This window comes from Archocentrus centrarchus, chromosome 5 (assembly GCF_007364275.1).
Source record: "Archocentrus centrarchus isolate MPI-CPG fArcCen1 chromosome 5, fArcCen1, whole genome shotgun sequence".
Lineage (NCBI taxonomy): Eukaryota > Metazoa > Chordata > Actinopteri > Cichliformes > Cichlidae > Archocentrus > Archocentrus centrarchus.
This window is the reverse complement of record NC_044350.1, coordinates 29,419,439-29,447,423: the sequence shown is the minus strand read 5'-3', so window position 1 is coordinate 29,447,423 and position 27,985 is coordinate 29,419,439. Positions and strand designations below refer to the sequence as shown.

General features: G+C 39.1%; 1 protein-coding gene and 1 long non-coding RNA gene across 2 annotated transcripts; one reads left to right on the top strand and one right to left on the bottom strand.

Moving 5' to 3' along the window:
* Positions 1–1,033: 1,033 nt before the first annotated feature.
* LOC115779741 (hematopoietic progenitor cell antigen CD34) lies at positions 1,034–18,254 on the top strand. The gene is made up of 8 exons (XM_030728516.1): positions 1,034–1,260; positions 11,369–11,473; positions 12,021–12,256; positions 13,673–13,765; positions 15,247–15,367; positions 15,588–15,640; positions 16,521–16,670; positions 17,475–18,254. Exons 1-8 carry the CDS (start codon positions 1,176–1,178, stop codon positions 17,661–17,663), a joined length of 1,032 nt encoding a protein of 343 aa, XP_030584376.1. The 5' UTR covers positions 1,034–1,175; the 3' UTR covers positions 17,664–18,254.
* A 2,971-nt stretch (positions 18,255–21,225) lies between these two features.
* LOC115780750 (uncharacterized) lies at positions 21,226–24,468 on the bottom strand. Its single transcript, XR_004019988.1, has 3 exons — positions 24,140–24,468; positions 21,771–22,058; positions 21,226–21,640 (listed from the first exon to the last, which is right to left on the bottom strand). It is a non-coding gene; the product is annotated as an uncharacterized LOC115780750 (long non-coding RNA).
* Between the last annotated feature and the right edge of the window lie 3,517 nt (positions 24,469–27,985).

Here is a 27,985-nt window from a genome sequence, read left to right as displayed (position 1 = left end):
CCACCTCAGCACCCCACTGTTTGAACTGAATGTTTGATAGAGGTCTGCAGAGGGTGGGGGTGTTGCAGGAAGGAAATTAGATGACTGGGGGAAGGATGGGGCTAAAACAGGGACAAGGGGGATTTGGGCACTGCTGATATCAAGTTACAAGACTGTTTCTCAAGAATTCGAAATTTGACCAGTTTACGTCCCTCGATTCACTATTGTTGCTCGTTTCTTGGCCTTAGAAGGGTGGGTCTTTTTTTTTTTTTTTAACAACTCATTTAGCATACCTTCACCAGTGCTTCCAGATGTGTAATTCGCATAAAGCATGAGAAGTGCTGGCAAGAAAGCAAACAAAAGTAAAGCAAAGAACTTCAAGTTGCAGGGGGGCTAGATGCTTTCAGGACTTTGTAGAAGTGTGAAAGGTTTAAGCGTATCCTGTGGTGTCTCAACTACTGGCAAGGCTGTTGTTGATTGATGGCCTTGCTGAGTGGTGAGGGCTTCAGGCCACCGAAATGGATTAATGCTATTAACATAACAGTAGATTGCACCGTTGTTTCGAGTATGATGTTCTGCTCCAAGGTCCATCTCCTTAAGCCTATTAAGGACCTGAATGTCACAGCCTATTGTGAGCTATCACCTTTTATCATGAATGGATTAATGCTCCCGTCCCAGACAGGGTACACAGTTCAAATAGACATTGTAGCCCAGTCAGAGGAAGGGATGAAATAATGAAGACTGATCACCAAAACTCTTCAAACAATACAGCACTGCTTTAATAGCTATCTCAAGCATTAAACCGCGTATTTGATGCACATACATAAACATATATAAATGTAAACACCGAGAGGCATTTAAAGAATGCAGAGTTGTTTTTTAAAAACACAACATCTCAACAGGACCCCATAACCCTCTTTTCCTCTGTCTGCTTTGCCTTTTCCTGCTAGAGGGGTGGGGGCACAGAATAAGGCTTAAAGTAGAAGACAGGGTGTAGGGCTGGGCCTTAGTAAAGCAGGAAGGGGGGTGGCTATATAAAAACTGACAGAACACAAGTGGTGCTTTATCCACATCGACCTGCTCTGGGAAAGAGGAAACCCTACAGTGCCTTAGCTCAACCAGCTTCCCTTTTCTCTTCTTTCCCTCTCTTTTTTTTTTACTCACACCCGTTGGACGTGTGTCCGCTCAGGACAAAAATGGCAGCATCATCTACACAAAGAGCACACAGGCCCTGCAAAATAACGCTTTTTGCTTTGCTCCTCATCGCCTCATTTTCAAATGGTAAGTAAAATACTAAATGCGAAGAAGCCAAATTCTCAGATTGCATGCCCATCTGTTGGGATAGACGGGACTGCAAGGGTGGGGTTGGGGTGGAGCAGTGTTTGCTTGAATGGTATTTGAGTTGAATCCAGGTTTTAACCCTACAACCCTTTCATTCTCAGGAATCCTAACTGTCCCCATGTGGAAAATAGTTCCGTGTAACTAGATTTTATATGTTTTGAAAGTGGTTCATAAAGACATAATGGCAGAAAAATATTACTTTGGAGTATCCTTTGGCAAACAAAGGGATAATTTTAGAGAGAGGGAATTTTTTTTCTTAATTATGTGGAGGCACAGTTAAGCACAAGTTAAGATCTGTATTTTGAACTTTTGAGTATACAGCCAGTATTATCTAATTTTTTTTTTTTTTTTTTTTTGTATTGCACTCTACTGTTCAACACAACTATTTATGTGCATTCCTCTGGTGTTATGTTTGCTATTCTAATGGCCTGATTCCCATGATCTTCAAGTACTTTGAGAAATGCGTATTTATATTTAGCTGGTTGTAATGTGAGGCCAGCTGAAGCATGCATGAAAGAAGGGTGTGGGGCTGGGATGTTAATGTGCATTTCTAACGTGGTTGTGCTGATGTCGATAAAGATTTAGGAGGCATCGGGGGATATAGGAGGAGTTAAACTTTGCAAAAAGTGCATGTTGTGGTTTTATCTATTAAGAGATATTAGATTGTTTTTCTGGAATGGAACAACCTAAAAGTTTACACTTTAAAAGTTTCATTCCTTATCCCTTAATTAAAAAACAAACAAAAAGAACTTTTTCCCTGTTATTCGGGAATATGGTACATGTTCCAAATTCGGCTGAATCGTCATCTCTCATTTTATACCACTAAACAGCATGGGGTGGCAGAGAAAACATAAAAGAAAGGTCATGCACAGAAAAAACAAAACAAAACATACACACATAGTAAGATTCAATAGTTGAGTTCAAAACAACATAAAAACACAGCTCTAGTTCAAGGCTCTTTTGCTCATGCTTTACTATCATCTGGAGTGCCCTCTGTTGTGGCTGCAAATGAATCACACACTGGAGTCCTTAATTCAAACCTCATGCCTTGTTTATGGCGTGTATAGCTTACGGGATTGAGGTCATCGGCAGTGACAGGCAGCTGCATCTGCTTTGTGAAATAAAACTGCACTCATACAGTTTCAACCTATAGTAGGCTTTAGATTGTGATCCACAGGCAGACAAACTCTTAAACGTAGTCTCTTGATGAGCATCGCTAACTCAAAGCTGTGCAAAACATCTGACGCACTGCATCTGGGCCAAATGTGCATGTCAAATAAAGATGAATAGCAATGAAGAAGATAACAGATAAAAAACAAATGGAAAACAGACCACTTAAGCTCAACTATATTAAGACCATAGAACGAAGTTTCACAACTTGGGCAACGATCCCTTTTGCTGTGCTGCCTTGCCAACCAAGGAGATGCGAGCAAGTCGGTTATAAAATGACAATGAGGTTATTATATAAGTGACAGTAAACATACAGATGTTGGTGAACATGCACATTACCCTGATAACCAGCAACTAAACAGGCTGTGATCAGAAACCCTGCGGAAACCCCCCTTTTTTTTTTTTTGGAAAAGCAGTGAGAGTGGTAAGATAAAGCAGTGCACAGGGTGTGAAAGATACTCAGATTAACTTATTATTGCCAGTTTCAATATCTGTATATATTTAAGGTGACTGCACTGTGTAGCGGTTTAAAGAGAGTTTTTAGCTAAGCAATGAACCCCGGCTGGCCTCGCTGCCATGCCAGGAGAATTTGTAATTATGTAAATAACTGTTTGTGTAGTACCACTGAAGTAACAGATGCACCAAAATAATCACAGGAAAGAATGTCAACAACAGAGTGTTCATTTCACTTTGAAAAACACAGCACAGAATATCCCAAGTCACACCCCAGTGTCAAGTGAGCCAGCAGTGGCAAGCAGACATCCAGATATACATAGACACACACAGTACACACCAACACTTAAGCATATATAGCATCCTCATTCTTTTGGAAGTGTGTTTTTTTGTTTGTTTCATCCATTACTAATAAGAGAGGACTGCTTTCCACCTTCCTCTCGGCCTTATTGGCTTTGAAGTTTTTTCAGCCTCTGTACTTTTCGGTTTACTGCATGTGCAATAACACTGAATACACATTCACGTGGTATAGCTGAAAAAGCTGCTTTATAAAAACGACCAGAAGGTGAAGCATTTGCTCTGATCTACAAATTACCTAAAAGTGAACAGGAGAGAAGCAAGGACTGTGGAAAATTATCAACTTAAAAGGGAAAAAACTAAAGGATTTATTTCAACTATATACTCCATTTTCCTCACAGCTAGAAGAAGGTCCTGGGTTTGAATCCAGGCTGGTGCCTTTCTTTGTAGAGTTTGCATGCTTGCCCCATGCCTGTATGTCTAGTGTTCTGCCATTAGGAGTGAAATTGAGCGTGGGTTTTCTCTGGGTACTCCGGCTTCTTTCCAAACTCCAATACACAAGCATGTCAGGCTAACTGGTGATTCTGAATTGGCTGTGGGTGTGAATGTGAGTGTAAGTGATTGTTAATTTCTCTGTCTTAGCTGTATGATAAGCTTGCCACCTGTCCAAGGCATACCCGCCTCTTGCCCTATGACAGGTGTTAAAAGCTCCAGCCCCCCCACAACCCTGAACTGCATAAGAGGTTAAGAGATGGATGGATGGATGGATGAATGGATGGACTGAACTGATCATGTTAACCTTGGAGCTAATAAATATTCCTAACATTGTAACTGTGTTTTTTTTTTTTGTTTGTTTGTTTTTTTTACTGAAATGCATGGAAAAGACTTCTAAACCAATCAAGTCTTTTTACTGATTGGCAGAGCTGAAAAAATGTGAACAGCCGATTCTTCACTGGGACAACAATAGCTATTGTATTAGTATTGTGAGGAAGTTGGTTACAATTGCAGCACATTACATTCTTTTTAATGGAGATGTTAATGTTGCACTAATCAGTATGTTGTCTTTGCAGTGTATATGCTACCAAGGGGACCTATTACAGCTAATAGGTCTGTGATAGGCTGCTGGGACATGTAGTTACACTCCTCAGGCTACAGTGTACGTTACATCATAGAGTTTATGGCAACATAGATACTGCATTGAGGAATTACTCGTGCATGTGTCCAGATAGTCATTACATGTTGTGGTACAAATGGAATGCTGATATCTAATCAAGCAAGGGTATTCTGATGACTGATGTAAAGTGAACTAGATAAGAATTCTGGATCAATGTGACCGCCACACGTGATAAGTGGTCATGCTATGGCTGGGAAAGAATGTACTTTGCAATCAAGCTGGAAAACACTGGATTTGGAAAGTAGTGATATGAACATTGATTAATGAAACTACCAATACCTCAGCTGATTCATGGACCAGCTCAGTCTACTTTATTCTGATCAAATGTTGCAGTAAATCTACATTACATCATTTGACTGTGTTTATTAGACTCCAGTTGGCTTTTTGTTGTAACACAGAGTTTACAAAAAAGTGTTGAGGAGGACCCTCACCCGTCTGGCCCTGGTAGTAGGATTTTTTTGCCCTACAGTGCCCAGGTGTCAGATTGCAAGACATAAAGTCAGTGTTTCAGAAGCAGAGAATAAATCTTTGAATGCCAACTAAGTGGATTTTAGTTCAACTTGATGCGTTTTTATGACTGCTACTCAGTATCATCCAAAAATGCAAGTGCAAATGCAAAATATGCAAGTAATTATTCCACTTGATTTTCAACAGATATAATCTAAAACTCTTTCTGAACAAAGCCCACGTAAAGCTTCTGGGCATTTGATGCGCAGTTCTGAATCACGCTGCAACAGGATCTATCTGCACACGCTCAGACCAGACAGGCTCATTTCATAAACGCACAAGGCAGTGAAACTTTAGTGAGCAAATGACTGTGGGTATGTGAGTTTGAGAGGGCTTGGGGAGTAATATATTGCTTTCAATTGAAAACAGATGTCATGTTTCCTGATTGTGGTCCCTAGAAACAGGCATCACACTCTTGATAAGAAGCTGCAGCGCCCTCAGGGTTAGGTTCTGTGAATGCTGCAGCTGGGCAGTACTGGGTGAAGTAAATTCAGCTTCATTTGCCTGATTGAAACCATAAGATCCAGTTGGTTTGCTGCCATGAGAGAAGAATGGCCTGGCTTTTGCTATTAATTGCCGTGACAGAAATGACAGGGTAGGGGGTGCAGACAGGGTGTAGTAGGTGGGTGGGGAGGGTCAAAATAGTAGGGGGTCAACAGTCTGTTGTTTCAAAGAGGGTAGAGTTGCAGAGCATGTTTAACCCTATGGGACTCTGCTCCAATGTCACATTCCACAGCATGCGCTTAACAAATTCTGATACAAACTCATGAAAACACTCATTATTAAGAAAACAACACTGTTTTTGTTATTCTGTAATTCTGCCTGAAATTGAGATAATTCAGGTGAAGGAAAATCCCCGTTGATGACAGTAAAATAAACTTTTTTCCATGTTTTGTGCATAAAATATTCATAAAAAGTGAAATAGTTGTAGGGATTATCCTACTATATTGCATAGATACAAATATGTTTACTTTTTAAAATCTTTCTCAAGTACTACTCCATAAAACATTTTGGTTTTGCAAGTAATTTATATGTTTACATATTGCTTGCTGTTGACCCAGTGGTGATATTATGGCATTCATTAAGGATTTGTCCGGCTACCCCCTCACTCACTACTGCGCAATCCTGTCCTGCTGACAAGAGAGTATTTGAGGTATATATAGTACGACCCTGATAGTAAAAAAAGAATCATTACTTGAGAGTGTTTACAGAAGCTGTCTTGCCTGGACACACTCTCAGAAACTCAGAATAGTCAAGACACATACATTAAAAAAAAAAAAAATATATATATATATATATATATATATATATATATATATATATATATATACACACACACACACACATATATATATAAATAAATAAAGCTAGTTCCCCATGTAAACACTATGCCAAATAGAAACCATCATATGCTGCATGTGGGAGCAAAGAGCTGGTGGATCATCAGTCACTGGGACTTGAACATGGTGGTCACCTCACTAAGCCCCATTACACAGCATAGCAGAAGCAGGGTCTACGAGCACATAATGCTATATTTTCGCCCCTCGTGATCATGTAGCACAGGACTTTGCGGAACCCAGGGTGGGACTAGAGGCCAAAAGTTTACGAGGATATATCACTAAAGGCATCCAACAGCTGGTTCATGCTTCACATATGCAGACATATTGTAGAGCTTGCGCAGTGAACCGTGCACAGCGGCCACAGATTCATGGGTGCATTTTGCTAAGTTAGATGAAAACCTCCTGGGTTGATCTGGGAGGAGACTATCCCTTGGGGACTGCATCAGAAAGGGTATCCAGAGTAAAAATCTGCCAAATCAAACTTGTCCCAGCTCCCTTGTAAAATAAGCATAATAAACATAAACGTGAAATAAGGTTTGTTTTTATATATACCCTTTTCTCTATTACAACAACTCTTTTTAAACTGTTATTTCTATTGTTCTGTTTGGTAAATGATACATCCATTCATCTTTTTTTCTTTTTAAAGTTTTTTATTTTGACTTAACTAGAACCAATCAAAATGTGGGACAGTATCTCACAAAGTGGGATAAAAGAGGGAGGGGGATAAAATGGCTTTGGGGTCCTGCATAAAGTTGCACACCTGGTCACCCTTTTTTTACAGTACACCATGAAGCAATCTTTGCAAAGCTTTCCGGAACATCGGGAGAGAAAGTAACTGCTTTACGCAATGCTACGCTATGTGCTGTGAGAGGTGTGAAGGCTGAAGCTAAATCTCATCTCGATGGATGCCTGGGATTAGCTGTGCGTGACTGGGAGCGGGTGAAGAGAGAGGGTTGGGAGGGAACAGGGCGTGGAACCGAGGGCTTGTCTCCTTCCAGAGCCTGCCACATTCATTTATCTGAAGTCCCAAGAGATGATGGGGGGGGTGGGGGGGGGTTAGCATATCCAGACTGCAGACTTGACTCAGAGCAATCTGGTGGGAAAATCTTCAAGAGGGCAATGAAGTCAGGGCCTACACTAAATAACATATGGAGCCTGGGTTTATTACAACAGTTAGATCTGCCTTGTTTGTGCAGTGATAGCCAGACTCATGGCTGATGACTGATATCTTGGCCTCTTTAAACATTACACAAAGGGAAGGACTGAACAAAAGTCTGTATCAGTGGTAATGCGAGGCTCAGGGTTATGAACATGCCATATGCACCACATGCATGCCTTAGAGGAACCATTCATTAAACCCAGTAAAGAGTCACCTTTAGCTTTAGTTCTTTTAGAATCAATGTGTGAAAGGTAAAGAGAGGTGAGGTGTGAAAGGTTGAGAGGTCACGTTGTTAGAAAATCAGCTGAGCTCATGTAGGGAATACGACTGCAACACCACTGTATCAATTACAGCACAAAGGTCAAGGCTACAATGTAACTTTAAATAACAGACTTGCGTTCATGCACACTAAATGGATATTCTCAAAACAGAGGGTCAAAAAAAAAAATCTATAAAAAAGCAGAACTTGTAGGTATAGAGTCAAAACAATGCTATAAAACTCAGAGCCAAATGTTTTTGTAAATGTTGATCATAAGAGGTAATTATATTGCAGAGGTTTCATTCCATCTGGTTTCTGGTCTGTCAGGAAAGCTTGTTTGTGTGTAATGAGTGATGGCTGGTCAGAGCGCTGGACAGAATTTACTGGCATTGTTGGCAGTGATGCAAAAGGCCTTGTGTTAATGGGCCTGAAGCTAAACATGCATGTTTTGCTTTATAAAAATATAGCAGCCCAGTTATAAACATGTGCTTGAGGTGCTCTTACATCATTAATATAGTTGAATTTTTACCCATCAAATTTAAACACTGATTTAAAGGACTGCTAACGTTGTGATTATAAAGGAGGTGAAAATTCATTTTCAGTCACTCACCACAATATCTCCCCAGCATCCCACAGGGTCTGCTTCAAAGCCCAGACTGTTACTGAGAGCTAAACAGAACAATCAGCCACCGTGTACATCTTTAGGCTTTTTGTTTTACAACACCATCGACTGGGCAGCCACTACAGAAGATGACCTCAGAGCTGAAACAACACAATTCAGCCACAGCCAGTCCTGCATGTCACATTTGTATGAGAAAACCGAATTTATGCCTCACCATCTCACCCATTCTAAACCTCATCCTTTGCATTAAAGTAAACAGACAGACCACCCAGACATGGAGGGGCTGGAGGGATGGCAGCTGTAGGCCACAGGATGGAAAAGGATCCAAAAAAGCAGACTTAGCAAGGGAAGATAGAGCCTGTCCTGAAAGTAAATGAGAAACACAAAGCATAATAAAATAGGGCATTTATATTGGCAACTTCATATTCCACAATGAAACATGAGCAAGCAAACAAGAGAACTTTTATTGCAGATTTGATGCAGCTACAGAAACTGCAAATCTGCAGAGAGGTCAGCGACCCTGATGTGTTTTTTTTAAACAATTAAAACAATGACAAAGTGCAAAACAGATCTCGTATGACAGCTGCAGTGGACAGTTGCTAACACTAATGATGCCAGAGGACCTTCTTGGAGATTACTGTGCCACCTGTTAGCTACAGCACACACAATGTTTACTCTGTCCTTGTGGCACCTGCCTGCCACAATGATTTACCCAAGGAAGTTGGTGGAAATGTGTCACAGTGCCACAAGTGTGTGAACGTATGCGTCTCATATGTGAAGACCCCCAGCTTGTGGCAGAGACATGAGGTGATAATGGAGTGTCACTAAGGAGAAAGATGAGTTATAATACAACAACTGATTTTCAGAAAAAAAAAAAAAATCTTTGGACAGATGAAACCAAGATTAACTTGTACCAGAATGATGGGGAACAGAAAAGTACTGAGAAGGAAAGGAACAGCTCTTGATCCGAAGCACACCACATCATCTGTCAAACACGGTGGAGGCGATGTTATTGCATGGGTATGTGTGGCTGCCAGTGGAACCAGGCCACTAATAATTATTGATGATGTGACTGATGATAGAAGCAGCAAGGTGGATTCTGAAGTGTACTGGGCTATAGTCTCTGCTCAGATTCAGCCAAATGCTGCAAAAATGATCAGGAAGCGCATCACAATGAGACCTAGGAGTAAAGGCCTAGGAGAAAGGGCAGCATTTGATGATGGCTTCTAGATTTCAGGCACGTATTGACTGCAAAGGATTTTCATTCATAAATCAATCCTTATGATAAAACTATGATAGTTATTAGTGATAGTGATTCCTAGTGTAATGCAATACTTAAAAAAAAAAAAAAAACTTTCTGTGTGAAGGTTTCCTCCTTGTGCCTGCTTCAGTTTCCTACAGGTATTCCGGCTCCTCCCACAGTCCAAAGACATATTAAGTTAAATTGTGATTTTAATCTGGCCACAGGTGTGGATGTAAAATACATATACTTAAGTGGATAAAGTAAAATGCTGTATGAATATGTAAGAAAAAAGGCAAATGTGCCTTGTAGTGTAAAGTGAGTTATTTTTTACTAGACATTAAATAGGCAGATTACTAAGCATTAAATATATTATTTATAATTTTTGTTATGCTGTAAAATGTCAGTTTAAATTCACAGAGAGCGCTAATGTTCATCTATGCAGTGTGTCCCACTCATATATAGTACATGCAAACTAAAAAGATGAAAACTTGGCTCAAGAGGGGGCAGTAAAGAACAACCGCAAACCTGAAACCTGAAATCAATCACAAACTTAATATGGAACAATGAGGAATGACTCCGTAAGAGCATAGAAGTAATGAGAGCTGCAGAAGAAAGGCATTATGGGAATGTTTTGAGAGTGAGGTAACGCTATTGTTAGACAGGGAGAGGGAAATCTGGGTAAAATTTAATGAAAGCTGCACACCCCGTACTGACTTTTGGATCCTACTCCTGCAAATCTGACCTCAACAAAAACACAATCAAGAACTCAGGCTCATTAACGCCATGACTGCAAAGTGTAGCAGCACAGTTTAGAAATTAACACACACACACACACACAAAAAAAATCAAATGTGTTATTACACATTTTGAAAGTGATCACGGACTCTTTCCCGAAAATCATACAGCTCCTTATGCTTTCAGTGGCATCATTACCTGGCAACTCTCAGCAGCACATTTAATCAGGGCATTTAACAGTTTAACAGGATTGATGGAAACCCACTCCCCCTGCACTGATAAAGTCCGGGAAACTATTTGGTATGTTCCAGTTGTGCCTAAACTAAAGTAACTGACTGTAAGTGCAGGATCTGTTTTAAAGCCTCGAGGTGAAAAAGATTGTATTTCAGCGTGAATGACTTTGTGACACGATCCATGGATCTGAGAGCTTCAGTTATTTACTGCAGTAAGATCTATTACCTAATCTTCCATCACTGCAGAGGCTTCGAGGGACATGAAGAAATAATACTGTGAGAACACTGAAGAGCTCACGTCAAGTTCAGGCATTAAAACAATAACTGACGTTAAGATAGCACACTGTTAAAAACCACTTACAAGCCATGATATAAGCTGTTACCTCAGCAGTGGCTTTATTACAATTAGTTTTCTCATAACGGCTGTATAATATGATGGAGGATAATACCTCATGTTTCTTCTATGTAGCTGGATATAACACAAACCCTTGGAGAGATTTTTGTCCTACATTTAACATTTATTATCACCCTAAATCGCAGAACAGGTTGCCACGGGCAAAACAAGCATTCCTGCCAGAAAATGATGGATTGAATCTTTTTAGATTCAGTGTCTAGGAAGTTATTAATAGCTTAACAGCAACACTCCATCCAGAGAAAGCAGCGCTCACTATGGAACATTGGTGAAACGTATAAATAGGCATGCTGTGATATAAGACAAACGCAAACTTGTTGATTTTATGAGGTTTATGAGTGATTTAAGTATGCATTCACACCCATGTAAATTAAATGCTTTTTTTTTTTTAAAGAAAAATGTATTCTATTTTTCAAATAAAAGCAGTTCATTCTAATCTTGCAGCAGGAGTCATGGCACAGACAGTGGAGCCTGTCAAACAAATGACAGTGCAGGCTGTGGGAGAGCAGGTACGTGGAGACATGATCCCAAAGCCATCCCAAGCTCCTGGTAAGAAACACTGTTTATCATAATAACATTTATTTTTGAGGTTTGCTGTACAGATTTTAGCTGTGTGAAAAAACAAGTACTATATTTGAGTCACAATCTAGGAAAAAAAAAATAAGTCCATAAAAGTACCAACTTGTCTGACAGTAAATAGTTTGTGTGTGCTCTGATATGAACTTGTGGTGATTAAATTTACTACCAGAACAAACATATTAAAATCTCAGACCATTCGTCTGTAAACACAGACCAGCCACGTGTCACAACCGATAGACATATACTTAATAGAGTTCATTTAAAGTGTACCGAAGCCCCTGGGCTGAATGGATTGCTGTAGCTGAACTAATACAATAATTTTTCACAATGAACTGCATATAACCTCACATGATTTCCTGAAAACACAACCTACTCATTTGTCTGCATATACTCCAAACCAAACTGCAATACCTGAAAAGTAAATTCCCACTTTCTTCTACAAATATCTGAAACTGAACCTGTGTGAATTGTATGAATATTTAACAGATTAACCATATCAGCTAAATTGCATTTTCAGGAAAAGAGAATTCGCAAGGTCAAGAACCGGTTCTTCCTACTCTAGAAACTACTGAACAAACTACAGCAGCACAAACTACAGAGGAGGCAGGAGATACAAAAGACAGCAGAACTCCAGCTACACAAAAGGCATATGATGCAACTGTATCTATAACTATGATGCATCCTGACACACCTGAACCTGTGTCAGATCACCCAGCACCAAGCAGAGGGGATGGCCCCATCAACATACCACAGGTAAGACTGCTCAGTCTCTCATGAAGTAATACATATAATACATATAATGTTAATAGCAAAAAAAACAATTTAAAAGCACAGAGTGCTGGGGCACACATTGTTTTACATCAAATGTTCAAATGTTGCAAATGATAGCGAGGCATGGAATTTGCAAATGATTCCTGATGCGGGGAAGGATTAGTGGTAGCTGATTTTGCATAAGAAAATAAGGATGCATTTCAAACAAAACAAATTTCCTTTGCATTTGTTCATCAGTCCACAAAATGTCATCCTCGCAGCCAACACTGATGCAAATTTGTCATCTCTGAATTTTTTTTACCTCAATCCTAAAAGCTGGTGACTCAGATTTTCTTTCCTTCTTCTGAGAGCATCAAACATGTTTGCTATTAATCTGCATATTCTTTGCTTACATGTTTGGATTTCTTCCAGGGGAAAATTAGCAAATGATAGAAAATCAATGACAGTTAAATCACAGACAGTTTTTTTTTTTTTAAAGCAGCTTATTAGCAGCTCAGTCTTAACAATTCTTTTGATGTTTTCTAGTCAACATGTAACCACATGACAGCAGAGAGAGTGGGAAAGTCTCCGTTTTTGTATTATTCCAATTCCAAGTCCATATTTGACACATGGTTGACTACAACCAATTACTAGACAGACTGGAAAAGTGGGTGGAACTCTCTGGAACGACGCTAAACTGGTTCAGATCCTATTTTAGAACTAGGAATTACATTCTGTTGGCTGATAATTACTTATAAGGACATATGGAAATGAAGATTTCTTCAAGTCTCCGTTTATGGGCCGACGTCAACATTCTTAAATAAAATGTTATTCAGATAGCTGGAGCTAATACAGCACACCGCTGCTAGACTTCTCACTCAGACAGATGATTACAGCGCTGTCCTTTCATGATGTGCTGATCCATGTCTGATCTTCAGTGCCATTCAGACATATTGAGGCACCTGGGAGAGCTCTCCATTACTGTACCCAGGTCACACAAAAGAATTGAATTAGCATTCAGTGTTCAGGTCTCCTTCACCTCTCTGTTGTTAAATTCAGGTCTTAAGATATTTCAAGTTTAATTTACTTCTATTCCATTCTGTACATTTAAATTTTGTTAATATTACAGTTTTAAACTCCTTTCAAATGTGTGCTTCATTGTCTTGTGTGTAATGACTTATTTAAATAACTTGTTTTTAATGTGTTATACAAATTAACGTGCTTGTTTTACATAGCATGAAAACATGATATTATTAGAAGAAAGAGCAGCAGAGGCATTCAGACTAATATTGATACCAAATGGAATTGTGTGTATTTAAACTTGTTAGAGGAACTGGACACATTTGGCTGGTGCCATACTGCAGCCTAATGGTAAGAAGGGGACATCGAGGTTAAGAGTTTTGGTTTCTCTCTCTGCAGCCAGTGCCAAAGGATGATGTCACATGTGTGAGCAAAGAGGCTATTGGGGACAAAAATGCTGTCAGTCTGAAGCTCAAGGCATCCTCCAACTGTGTAAGTTGTTTCTCATGCATCAGCTCACATGTAATGTACGATGGAAATGTTTGGAAGGCCTAGCAGGAGGAAAAATACAGGAAATAATAATGAAATAGCAGAAAGGGAACAAAGAATCTTAAAATAGTACTGAATACTTATCATCCCGTACTTACACAAGCTGCACCAGAGAGGAAAATATTCCCTGGATTGGTTTGGTTGCCGTTCCCACTGGCAATCAGGCAAACGTTAGCTCAGCAGGAAATTTTTCCTCATTTAGGAGGCAGTAACTGTTACATCTCAGAAGCCAATGAAAAAGACATTTCTGCTGCATGTAATCCTGGGCATGGATTGCGCTGTGAGGGCAGAGGGAGTAGGAGCATGATGGGGAGCTCACCACTGCTGTAAAATGAATAATGTAAAGAGACCCGAGGCAGTACTGTGGGAGTGTGTGTATGTGTTTAGAAATATACATTCTCCAGTGGCTGAGGATAACAGCTTTGGTCTACAAAGCTCCTGTGTGGAGGCCTGAACTCACTAGATATGGTTTCAGCTCTCCTATAGCCCGAGCGGGAAATGTATTATTTGACATTTTAAAAAGTGTACAGTATACTGTAACCAGTAAAAGAGCACAGGGGTTCTTGTGCCCCCAGTCAAAGGCATTTACAAAGGATGTGTGTTCTAAGAAACATGATTTTGCTTTATCCAATTAAACAACAACAATGGCACATGAAAAGTTTATCACAGCTGGGCAATACAGTTTGCATAGCTGTGGTTTTAAACAGGATGAGACTGAGATCTAAACACTGAGTAAACATTGCTCAGAGGGAGGGACTGAAAGAGAGTAGGGCATATAAGCACTGACCCTTGTGTTATTTAAAGAGTGAAGTATTTCAGTAATGGCATGTGAAATTCCAGATATGAGACACTGTATATAAAACAGTAAAATAAGGTCTTGGCCATCCAGCTACATATGTAACTGAAAGGCTCGTCTAGTGCATTCATATGTGGAATTCTGAACCATTCTGGTGCCATGGCAGGGAAACGGTAATCAAAATCTAGCTATCAGATAAGGATGCACATTCCCTGGCTGCCTGTCACTGCGCTCTGCCCACAAACACACAGTCTTGTAAAAAAAATAAAACAAAAAAAAAAGCCATCTGTTCCTTCTTGAACTGAGATAAAGGGCTTTTACAGTGTGGTAGATTCTGTTGTTTGGATCAGATTACATGAAAAGGTAGTGCACAGCATTGTGATAGCTCTGATTGGATTAAAGTCAAAGAGAAATGAAGAAACTGAGTGTGAAAGGATTAGGTGATGAGCGAAAGATTAAAGGCGATACTGAAGGTTGGGTGCTGTGATTTTGAAGGGAGCTAATGATTTGGTATTAGCAAATGAATGTCTCATCTATTTTCAATTTTGATAAATGAAACCCTGCAGATGCCCAAGAGTAAAACTGTTACCGAGCTAATTATCTTTTATTTTTGCCTTTTTTTTTGTAGGAAGACTCAAAAGTGAAAATTGAAAGTGTTCTACCAGAGTTGTGCGGTGAAGACTGTAAACTAGTGATCTACCAGGAAGACAACTCAGATGAAATCCTTGTGTCTGGGAAGTACATTGAAGGTCAGTAGCAGTATAATTTTTAAAAAGCTCAGTGTTACACACCTTCAGATGATATTCTGTGATGAGCTTAATTTCTGCAAAATCTGCATTAATATCTTAGTTTTTGCTTTAAGCTTTTTAAAAAAAGCAATACATTTTAATAGCAGAGGTGCAAAAATAATCTCGACCAACAGTACAGCAATACTACCTCATGGCAGTAAAAACATTTTTGCATTTGCAGATGACGTTACAGGCATGACTAACAAGTTCAACAATGACAACATAAAAGACAAGGTAATGTGCCACTTACAGTACATTGTACTGCAGAAATATTGCTCTGTACAACTGTCAGTATAATTACTTATTTTGCATATAGAACTGTGATAATGATTTTCTATGGGAATAACCAATGCATTGACAAACAATCAAAGCACAGTATGCACCATGGTACACAATATGATCATATGAGGGCATCAAGGGCCTATAAAATAGACATCCTATAGCCATGAGTTACATCGACTCAGCCACCAAAATTTTAGCTTGACTCATAATCAGACTTGACAGGAAAATCCTCACGGGAGAAGAGAAACACTCCCTGAGTTTGGAGACTCTTTCAAAGGCATCAGGCTGACAGTTGGTGTCACAAACGAAAAGCCCACAAACAATCCACTTGTCAGCAGCAAAACATTTTTTCTAATATCTGGGGAACAATATTTGGTTATGGGTGTGCCCGTCACACCCATCTGTCTCTTTGCATTCATCATCCTCTACAGTTCCCACCCTGTTACAACATATACTGAACAACCTTCTCATCAATTTGTCACTTTCTGACACATATCATTCTTCATTATACCGTCTATCTGACTTTTTTTTGACACCACTTTAAAGCCAAGGGATATACTGCAACAACTATGGGTATGTTTCCAGAAAAACTTTAGGTTTCAGCCTCAGTACACAAGATCACTGTGACTGGATAACGAAGGTCTTTTTCCTCTACGTAGAAAAATATAGATATTAATAACTGATTCCTTCATGGGGCCCACTTCAGTTACTACAGAGTGTTTGATCTTTTTTTTTTTTTATGGTTTCCTAGAAGTGCTGTAATTATGACTGACTACAGGCACACAAACCGAACACTCAGCTAATGTTATTTTGTGCTCACTTTTGTAATCAGACTGATGTGAAGGAGGCTGTTCCTCGCTGGGGGAACAACTCAAAGTTGGTGCTGGTTTCCTTGCTGCTGACTGGCCTGTTGCTGGCTGCACTGCTGGTAGCTGGTTATTACCTCAAGACACACCGCAAGAACTCCAAAGGAGTCAGACTGGTAGGTAGATTTATTGCCAAATGAACCAAAAATCCCCGATTGCTAAAACCATCAGGAAACAGAATGGTTATTTTTCTCATAATAACTGCTGTGATTGTCAGGTTTCTTTTGAAAGCAACCATGAAGCAAGCTATTATATTGACTATAATTGTGTTGTTTTTTTTTTTTTTTAACCATGTAATGCTTTTTTGTGAGTAAGGAAAAAAAAACATGTCCATGTGGATTTGAGGTCACATGTGCCAATTCCTGCCTGGAGGGAGGGCGTGTTGTAAATAGCCTGAGGTGTTTTCTGCTGTTTCTACTTCAGCCTCTTGCCCGGGGTATACAGATGGTTTAAGTTTTTGTCTAAATGACATCACCTTTTAAAGCATTTACATATGGTGGCACACCCATGTGATTGTTGACTTTGTGCCTTATTTACTAACTTCTGCTACATGAATGAAATCATAGCAACAAACTCCTCACAGCAGAGAAAAAACAAAAACAAAAAACATACGCATTCACTCTTTGTTTTTGCCAAGAAGCATAATAAAGTAAGTATGTGTGGAAACTGTTAAGGTCATAGCAAGGAAACAATTATACAGGCCCTACTGAGCACACACAGCTGAGGACCACAGCACTCATTAACAGGGGATGCGTTTGTTTGTTTTTCAGCAACCCCCCACAAAAACAAATCGATTTTCAATTTCGCACCATCTGGTTTGCATGTTATAGTCAACATCAAACTGTAGCAAGCCCGCGTTAAACCTCGCCCGATCCAGAATAAGTTCAGATGTTAACTTTTAATTCTGTGTTCTCTCTTAGGCTGAGTCTTTCCAGGTGGATGAGGAGAACCAGGCCAATACACTGGTGTCTGTGGCGCCCCTGCCCCAGGAGCCCCTTGATAAGCCCACTGTCAATGGAGAGTCCCCACCAGAGAATGGGACCAACACTACTCCTACTACTAACGGACAGTCTGCCACTCAGAACCCAGTGGCTGACACAGAGATGTGAATCGTGACACCTTCAGCCTCCTCTTTTGCCAATCATTCTCTGGGACCCACAAGTCCCACAGCCTCAGTGTGCAAACAGCGAGACAAATTCAACAATCTCTCTCAACCCATGCCTTCCTGAACGATGACAGCAACAACAATGAAGTCCCTGCTGACAACATGATGACAACAGTGACAGTGCCTGCAATGTGAAAAGTTTGGGAATGCTTACCTTTGCCAATTTCAAGAGGAGCCGCACACGCTGACTGACTGGGACTTGTCTTCCAACTTCATTATAGTTGAAATGGTCTTTGTAGGATAGTCAAATAATGCCATATGTGTCAAATAGTGTTGATTCCTGACAAAGAAGCAGAAAATGCTTTGTTACTTTGTTACCAGCAACTGTGATGCAGTGAAACAATGAAGCCATGCAGCTGAATGGTGACCAGTTTTTCTGCGGTTTGATTCTGCTGTAAAAAGGAGTGATACTGTTCCATTTCGCATTTGTCTTAAACTGAATGGTTCTAGTTTGAATTGACTGAAAGTTAGCTGCCTTTTCTCACACAGGTAACTGTCAAACTGCAATATTTAAAAAAAAAAAAAAAAAAAAAAAGCAGCCATATTTGCATTTATTATACATATCATAGTTGATATGGTAGAAACGTGCAAAATGATTATATAGCAACAATCATGATCTTTGGCATCACTGATTCATATTAAGTAAATGTCAGCAGAAAATGACACAGTTGCCTCAGTGCTTTAGACTTTAGCCTAGCAGCTGAACATTTTTAATTGACCTCTGATCAAAGTATAATTGTTTCAGGCTGCAAAGCACGTTTCTGTTTTTGTGGTTGCATGGTTTTCATTAACGTACAGATTTTTTAATTTTTGTTCTTTATTTTCCCCCAACAAATCCCATCTTTTTTCTACTCTTTCCACGGTCTTGGAGCACGATGAAGTGCAGCAGCAAGTTTTCAATTTTATAGGAAAAGGAAAATCGACACGATGGCAAATAAAATCAGTGTCATCAGCAGAAAAGTCGGTTCAGCATTCCCAAGACTGCCTTCATCTCCTTGTTGATAGATATTAAAAAACAAACTTAAGTGTGATACATTTTGTGCTTCTCTTTTGAACAACTGGCTTCTTGTGTGATGTACTGCATGTGTAAATAACTTCTCTGTTAGTAGTGCCTGTGCCTATAAACTGTGATTCTTGACAATATCACTGCAGGCTGTGTTCAGCTGAGTCTTGTTTTTTTGTTTTTCTTGATATATGAATAGAAATATTTGATGCTTTAAAACTCCACACCTCCAGTGCAATACTTTCATAACACCATAATTGCATCATTTTACTCTGGAAGTGAAATTAGGAGTATAGTGTGGAGAAAATGAAATTTTAAAAAATGAAATTGAGCCTTGACAGCATGAGTGAATGACCAGACTCTACATATGTCTCCATATTATTACTAATATATGCACACTGGAATATTCACAAACAGAGAAATGCTGAACAAATTAGATTAAGGACTTGCATACAACTCCAGACATACATAAAGCTTTAGTACAGAATAACAGATGGTACAACAAAGAGCGTGATTTTTAAGATTTATGGTCTCTCATACTGAAGCCAGCTACTGCAGCTACTGCTAAATTTTAAAATGCAGTTTTTCCAGCTTGTTTGTACATTTACCACAACTGACAGGTTATTTTCATCCTTTGCATCTTGGAGGACACAATCATCTTAACCATTACTCTAAATCTGACCATATTCAATGAAACAAATGTTAAGGAACATTTGAAGCAATAAAGGACTTTAACAGTGGCGCTGTGATTACATTATGCAGGGTTCTCAATCACACCATCTAATGAAATGCAAATCAATAGTTTGACTAAGACAGCACAGAAATAGGCTGCATGACTAAATGCTGTAGTGTAAATTTTCATAGTGGAAAAACACAAATGGGGCATTCAAAACACATCATTAGCAGACTGCACAGATTAATAGCCCTGAGTTTGTATGTAAAGTGCAGGGAGAGGAAAAACAAATTTTAAATACATCTCAAACTCCAGATTTAGATTATTTAATATTCTTTTAAATTTGTGTGATTTTCAATTATGTTGTCTCAAAAGTTAATGGCTGGATAACAAAAGAAAAAAGAGAGAGAAGTTGTGATTGACAGGCCAGTATTAACACCAAATATCAATCCAACTTTTCCCCCACTGTCAGGGCTAAACAAATAGCACAATTTATTCCCAAACCCCATAAAATCATTATTTAATTTTTCCATTCTGCCTGATTTGTAAATGCCCTCAGTTGGTACATCTGTGCATTTTCCTAACAGCCTACGATGCACTGTGATTGGATGCTGTCTGCGCCTTCAAGTTCCTTAAAGCTCCTGAGAGGGCAAGTTCAATCCACAGTAAGAAACTTACGCCCGCTCAGTATGAAGACCAATGCTCTGAGACTGCTGATTCTCACCTTTTTCTGCAAGGTGGCCCTCGGTATCAACTCTGGGCATGATTATTATGTCAACATTGAGATGACTTGGTCAGAGGCCAGAAATTATTGCAGAGAGCACTACACTGATCTGTCTTCAATCACCAATCAGGACGAAGATGATGCAATGTCTGAACTTTCGTCTGGTTCTGATTCAGGGAAAGAAGGAATTTGGATTGGCCTCTACGAGGATGTGAATGACACTTGGAAGTGGTCAGGAGGGGAAAACACATCTTTCTTTAACTGGGTAACACAGGAATCTACAAGTGTAATGAAAAGGTGTGTGGTACATAAAACATCTGGTTGGCTAACAAAGAACTGTGAGGACAAATTCCCCTTCTTCTGCTTCCACAAAGCCCTGCTGTTGGTGAAAAAAAACAAGACATGGGAGGAAGCACTCGAGCACTGCCGCAGCCGGGAAATGGATCTGGTCAGTTTGGTCTCTGAATCTGACGTGGTTCAAGTCCTGGAAATAAGCAAGACAGCCCAGACAGACAATGTATGGACCAGCCTGCGCTACCTAGGTGACACCTGGCTGTGGGTGGATAAGGTGATTGACAACCAGCAGTCTGGAACCCAAAACGAGATGCCTCAGTGCCCCACCTGGTCTCATCACTGTGGGGCCCTCTCACTGGAGGTGCAGCATTTGGACAGCTGGGACTGTGCAGACAGGCTCAACTTTATCTGCTACTGTAAAGGTTCCAGTGTCTCGAAATGAGAGATTAGGCTATGCTAGCATTTGCCAAATGGTACCAGTGTAGTTTGCTATACATATAATCTGCTCATACATATATATGCATGGCTTTATCAGATGAAGATGTTCTTAAGTGTAAAGTGTACATGTAAATGATTATGACTAGTCATCAAAGCCAGTGAATTGCTTTACGTTAATTAAGACACCATAAGATTATACTACTAAAAATGTATTAGAGATTAGCTGTTAACTATCAGTTATGTTTGTTGTCTTTACCTTCATTTTTTGCTGCTGTAACAAAGGAAATTACAAACTTTGGGATAAATAAAGTACATTTTCTCAAAATTGTTTGCTCATTATTTACTTATTACCAAGAAATCAGACAGCATTGGTAGTGAAAGCAGACAAATTTGCCCATGCACTGTTAAATCCTTCATTTTCTTCCACAACCTTCATTTATTTATTCACTTAGATTTAGAATCCATTGCTGGAGCTATTCAACACTCCAACAAAACACTGACGTACAGATGTTTGCATGTACAGCGTTCGGACAGTTCCACAGAAACAATTCAAATCAAGCTCAAGAGCTCCTTTAATATTCTTTCCCTGCTTGTATAAGTTAGCAAAGACAGTTGGGAATACTTTCAAAAGCCTTAAGACAATCATTAGTCACTGCTTTCCATCATGTGACCATTTGAATGCTCTCAGTTTTTATCAGTATATCAGCCCATGCTTTCCTGTGTTTTTTAAACCTCCTCCAATCCACTATGATTGGCTGCATGTTGCTCTTTTGGATGTCCCAAAGACCCCTGAAAGTACAAGATACAGTCACATGAAAACAACAACAAAAAAAGCACACCCTCTTTCATTTCTAAGACTTTATGTATCAAGGTGTAAATAAAGATAATCTGGTCCTCACCAGGTTCTAAAATAATTTACCTTCAGCCTGAGTTGAACAACAGCACATGACACATTACATCATGTATTCTTTTATTGAACAAAAATGCTTCAGCATTTCAATCAGGTTGTTGACTGGACCACTACAGCAGCTGGATTCTTTTCTTTTTCAACCATTCTGTTGTAGATTCCTGGTGTGCTTGGGGTCACCGTCCCTTTGCTTGATCCAGTTTTGGTCAAGCTTTAGCTGTCAGACAGATGGACTCACATCTTCACGGTCGACTCAATGACTGCAAGGTGCCTGAGTCCTGTGGCTGATCTTTGGTATCACTGAGGTATAAAAAAAAATGTTGCCAAACCAGTCATATTACATAATGTCAGCTAAAAATGACAGTTACTGTGGTGCTTTAAACTTCAGCCTAGTGAACAATGAAACCTATTTGTTTCAGACTGCAAAGTACATTTCTTTCTTTGTCGATGCATGGTTTTCATTAATGTACAGCTTGATTCATTTTTGTCAACAAATGCAACATTTTCATATTCTTTCCTCTTACACATCAGCAAGTTCAATTTCAGAGAAAAAGAAAAAAATCTAAGTAACTGACGTGATGGCATTCTTCACAGCACGCAGCCAGTTCAGCAGTCCTAAAACTTTCCTTGTTGATAGATAGATTGTTGATAGAGAAAGAAAGCTAAAGTGCTACACATTTTCTGCTTCTTTTTCTAACAACTGTCTTCTTTCACGATGTACTGCATGTGTAAACAGGTTTGGTTTTTTTTCTGTAGAAGCAAATTAGAAGCACAGAGTGAAAACTGGACATCACACTTACCATTACACACTGTCTTTGCCCAGCTCTAACCTCGCCTTAAACTTAAGCCAAGTCTTCACTTTAAAATAAGCATTTTTATTATGGGTACCTGCTCCCTCCTCCACCACCACAAAAAAAAAAAAAAACAGAAAAAAAAAATGAAACTGAGGTTCAACAGAGTGAATGTGTGAACTAACTTTTTGTCTCTATATCATAAATAAAATACTATCCATGCAGGAGCATTCAACGATGCTTCTTTGTACATACAAATGCAGAAATGTGTAACATAAAGCTTTAGTGCAGAATGATGATACAGCAAAGAGTGTGATTTTTAAGATATACAGTTGTACTGTGTTGCCACAATTTGTGGTCTCTTATAATTAATCCAGCTACTACTTAGCTAAATTTTAAAATGCAGTTTTTGTGCAAAAATGTCCAGTGTTTAATTTTCAGCTTGTTTATACATTTACTTTGATCTACATTAAACTGCCAGACTGCCAGACAATCATTTTTTTCAAATAACAATGACAACACATTATTATTATTATTGTTATTATTATTATTATTATTATGAAGAAGAAGAAGAAGAACAACGCTAGTTATTCCATATTTGGCAAATTCTTCAAAATGAAACAAATGTTAAGGAACATTTGAAGCAATAAAGGACTTTAACAGTGACACTGTGATTACATTATGCAGGGTTCTCAATCACACTATCTAACGAAATGCAAATCAATATTTTGACTAAGGCAGCACAGAAATAGGCTGCGTGACTAAATGCCGTAGTGTAAATTTTCATAGTGAAAAACACAAATGGGACATTCAAAACACATCATTAGCAGACTGCACAGATTACTAGCCCTGAGTTTGTATGTAAAGTGCAGGGAGAGGAAACTTCCATCACTGCACACAAATTTTAAATACATCTCAAACTCAAGATTGAGATTTTTAGAAGGGTCTAAAAATACATACTTTTTAAAGTTAATACTCAGTGTGTCTTTTTTTTCCCCCACTGTCAGGTCTAAATGGATAGCACAAAATATTCCCATATACCATAAAATCATTACTTAGTTTCTCCATTCTGCCTGATTTGTAAATGCCCTCAGTTGGTGCACCTGTACATTTTCCTAACAGCCTACGATGCACTGTGATTGGATGCTGGCTGCGCCTTCAAGTTCTTTAAAGCCCCTGAGAGGGCAAGTTCAATCCACAGTAAGAAACTAACAACCACTCAGTATAAAGACCAATGCTCTGAGATTGCTCATTCTCATTCAAGGTGGCCCTCGGTATCATCTCGGGGCATAATTATGTCAGCACAAAAGTGACTTGGTCAGAGGCCAGAAATCAATCAACAATCAGGAAGAAGATGATGCATTCATCAGTTATTCTTCCTCATTGTCTTCTGAAAATGGAAACGATACCTGGCTCGGTCTCTACAAGGATGCAAATGACACTTGGAAGTAGTCGTGAGGCACAAAAGCATCTTTCTTCAACTGGGATCCAAAGGACAAAACTAATGACGGATGTGCTGTACTCAACCAAGCTGGCCGGCGTATAAAGAACTGTGAGAATCAATTCCCCTTCATCTGCTTTCATACTAACCTGCTGTTGGTGAAAGAAAACAAGATGTGGGAGGAAGCACTCGAGCACTGTTGCAGCCAGGACATGACCCAGTCAGCTTGCTCTCAAATTCTGCTCTTGTGCAAACCCTGCAGATAAGCACAACAGCCCGGACAGATCTCGTATGGACCAGCCTCCGCTACCTATCTGACACCTGGCTGTGGGTGGATGAATCCTTGCTGAGGACGAGACCAGGAGCCAAAACGAGATGCCACGGTGTCCCACCTGGACTCACCGCTGTGGCGCCTTCTCATTGGAGGCGCAGCCAGGATTGTGCAGACAGGCTCAACTTTGTCTGTTACAGTGGACTTTGACTATTTGTCAAAATGCAGTGCTGTAGGTTGCTAAACATATAATCTGTGTTATGAAATCCATATTTGAGCTGATATTGATATAGCCATGTCTTTACAAACAGATAAAGAGGAGTAATTATTGTGAAGTGATTTTGATTCAACTGTAACAAATGTGTGTGCCAATAATGATGATAAATTTAAACAGTTAATTACCTTTATCTTAGGACCTTCCATTGTTTTCTTTATTCATATTGTCAATATGTTTCCAAATATATTCAAAAAGATTGTTAAATTCAAATAAATAATAAACACTCTAAAAACCCATTTAAGGTTTTTATTTTTATGACACGTTTACCAAAAAAAATAAATAAATACTGAACATGATAGTTGATTAGTTGGTCTGGTATATTTACAATCCCAGATGTTATTTTTCAGTTATTTTCATTTTGATCAGTGACAAAAAAAAAAAAAAAAAAAAAAAAAAAAAAAAAAAAAATCACCCACAAATTCAAATTTTATTTGAGTTAGTTTGAGTTTGAGTACACAAGATTTTAATTACTTTAAGTCTATTTTTTTTAATGTTTATTTCAGCTAATTAAAATGTTTTTGCACCAAGTTTAAATTTAGCTTTAGTTGTAATGACACGAGGTCACCTGACAGTGTGACAGTGGGCACGTGGGGAAAGCCTGACTTGATGTGTGTTTTAGGGTGCAGTTAATGCAGCCACAGCAAATTAACCACTGCTGTCATTCTAACTGATGTGACCTTTGTCAGCCCTTGTTGTTACACTCTGACATTCCTTACATGCCTGCTGTAATGGTTCACTTACCAAGCCTGCTGGGCTTCACGCCACCACTGTCTGTGCAGCTGCTGTAAAGCCGTGAGGGTGGAAAGGTTAGTGTGCTGCTGGCTGGCAGCAAATCAGCAACGACTCTTAAGAAGGCTGTATCGGTCCATCATTGGAAATATACAAATATGCTGAATGTCAGCTCCATCCTAGCTCGCAAGCATACACTTTATATCCTGTGTGACTTTTTTCCATTAATCTGGGATTTAGTTTAATTTAGTTTCAGCTCTGGGGATGCTGTAATAAATTAGTTTGTGCTTAATTTCTTTGTGAGTTAATGTGACAAATGTATCTTATATACATAAACATAACACAACATGGAAAATCAACCTAGGTAGATGATCTAGCAAGGGATATTAAACATACAGACCCATGAACAAAACTGGCCCACAAAAGGTACTGAACTGTCCCAGTGTATGGCAAAAAAAAAAAAAAAAAAAGTGTAAAAACTGCAACAAATTGCTTATATTTTGGACATTTCTGTGTACTTTCTGTTAGAAGTTGTTAGGAAAGGTGACATCATTAGAGTGACTGTAAAAACTGCAAAATTTCTGCAAACCAGAGGTCTGAATCATCACCACTGTTTTACGCTCTTCTGACTGACAAACACATTACCCACAGTCTGTACACTAAAAGTGGTTACACTGACGGGTTAGGTCATAAAGAAGAAAAAAGAAACTTGAGGCTGTTCATCAAATAGATGATTCATTAAATGTGAACATTTAATCCATCCATCCATTCTTTTCCACTTATCCTTTTCAGGGTTCTTAATCTTCTTTACACTAAACGAAAGCAAAACATTTTTGTTTTGTTTTTCTTCCTTTTCTTTTTAATAAGTTATTGGGCAATAGTTTTTGTGCTCCAGTCCACTTTAGATCAAAACTGATCTAGCCTTTGTGTCTCCTTCAAAGCACAATCAGAACTGTGTCTCCATCTACTGGCGATCTGTCCTCATATCGGTTATCATGTTGCTCTTAAACAGCAACTAATATCAGTTAATATCAGTCTCAGAGAAGTTGTGTTGAAAACTTCCTTAAACTGATGTTCTTTTCTACACAGCTTAGGAGACTACTGCTCATCAAATAGCTGCTTTGGTGCACAGCTGAAAGGCAACAGGCTGAAAAAAAAGATTTGTTCTCTTTTCAAAAATGGTAATAGTTTTAGTTTTTCTTTTATTGTTGTTGTTTAGGTTTTTTTTGTCAAAAACAAAAGCAACAACACACTCATTTCAGAAGGTATAATAATAATAAAAAAAACTTAGTCAGTTCAAACAGCAAGACACCAGTTTAGACATACATACCAGAATGGCCATGTTTGCCTGTGTAAAAGTGGGATCTTTAATTATTGTAATAACCACTCTCAGCTGCCAAGCCATATCCCGCCAGAACATAAGCAACATTGCAAAACAATTACCGTAAAGTGCAATAAAGTGGAGCAGTGAATCATGTCAGTTACCGTAAATTACAGCAAATAGTAATGGCAGATATAGGGTTTGTGAGGTTTACTGCCTACATTAGAATGAAAATGCATCAGATTATCACAGACAAATTATAACAGAGCCATACAAACTGCCGCAGCCCCAAATGACTCACAAAATGAGTCACCAAAGGCACAGTCAATTGTTTTATTGTACGTCCTAAGCAGCTCCTTGCCCAAATCTTGATATGTCAAAATAAAGCATGTTAGAAATTACCCGAAATTAACTTTAACTCACAAAAGATCTATAGTGAATCTCTGTAATTTCACTTCGGACAGATTATAATCCACCTTTATGGAAGGACATTCAGGTTATCCTAGCTCTCCAAAGCCAATATTTGATTATTATGCTGCCATCTATTGTGAAAAAATCGTCATTGCAGCTTAGACGATTGTGTTTTTCTTGTAACCTCACAGCTTTCTGCATCAGTTATGTTACAAAACATTTCAGGAGGTCCCCTTCCGAAAAACAAAAACAACCCTCCACCCCCGCTTCAGCCCTATTAAGACAGCTCTGCACAAACAAGCCATACAAGAATAAAAGCCACCATCCTGCATAACATCATGTGGATGTTATTAATGGTATCGTGACTTCTTCTGTGTGTATCAGTGAGGTATTGTTTTATCCGATGAGATCTATTACTTAAAAGGACCATGGTTCATAACCGTTCTGGTCTGTGACTCCTTTAGAAAGTAATTATTACCTGATAAGATATGACCAAAGTTCTTTTTTTCCTGCAAAATGTGGGGAAGAAATAGGCCTAAAGACAACAATTTTCAGAAGATGCATACGTTATACAGAAATAAAATTTCTATATAACATATGAGTTTGGAGGCCAGTGGCCCATAGAAAAAGGGAAAAGGGTTCCTGCTCTCTATATCCAAAATGATAAAATATCCACCCCCTTCCTCTTATCCAACGCCTTTATGTCTATTGTGAAGAAGAAAAAAATGGTTTCTTTTTTTATAATAGGCTCCCGGCACGACATCTGGAATCTGCGTCAGTGGGAGGTAGTTTACGGTAAAACGGCGACCATTACCATGTGATTTCACCGATGTTTGTAAACATGCGTCAGCCACATGTGATGAGGAAAGGCTCTCCAGCCGTTCGGCCAATCAGTGACCGGGGGAGTGTCAGGGGCGGGGTTCCCGTCTTGCGCTATGGAAAATCGTTAGTGGGATACACTGTGATAACGCGCGCTCCGAGATTGA

Coding starts and splice junctions, on each gene's coding strand:
- LOC115779741 (XM_030728516.1), top strand. CDS start 1,176: ATGGCAGCATCATCTACACAAAGAGCACACAGGCCCTGCAAAATAACG. Junction 1,261..11,368: donor CATCGCCTCATTTTCAAATG/GTAAGTAAAATA, acceptor CTAATCTTGCAG/CAGGAGTCATGGCACAGACA. Junction 15,368..15,587: donor GTCTGGGAAGTACATTGAAG/GTCAGTAGCAGT, acceptor TTGCATTTGCAG/ATGACGTTACAGGCATGACT.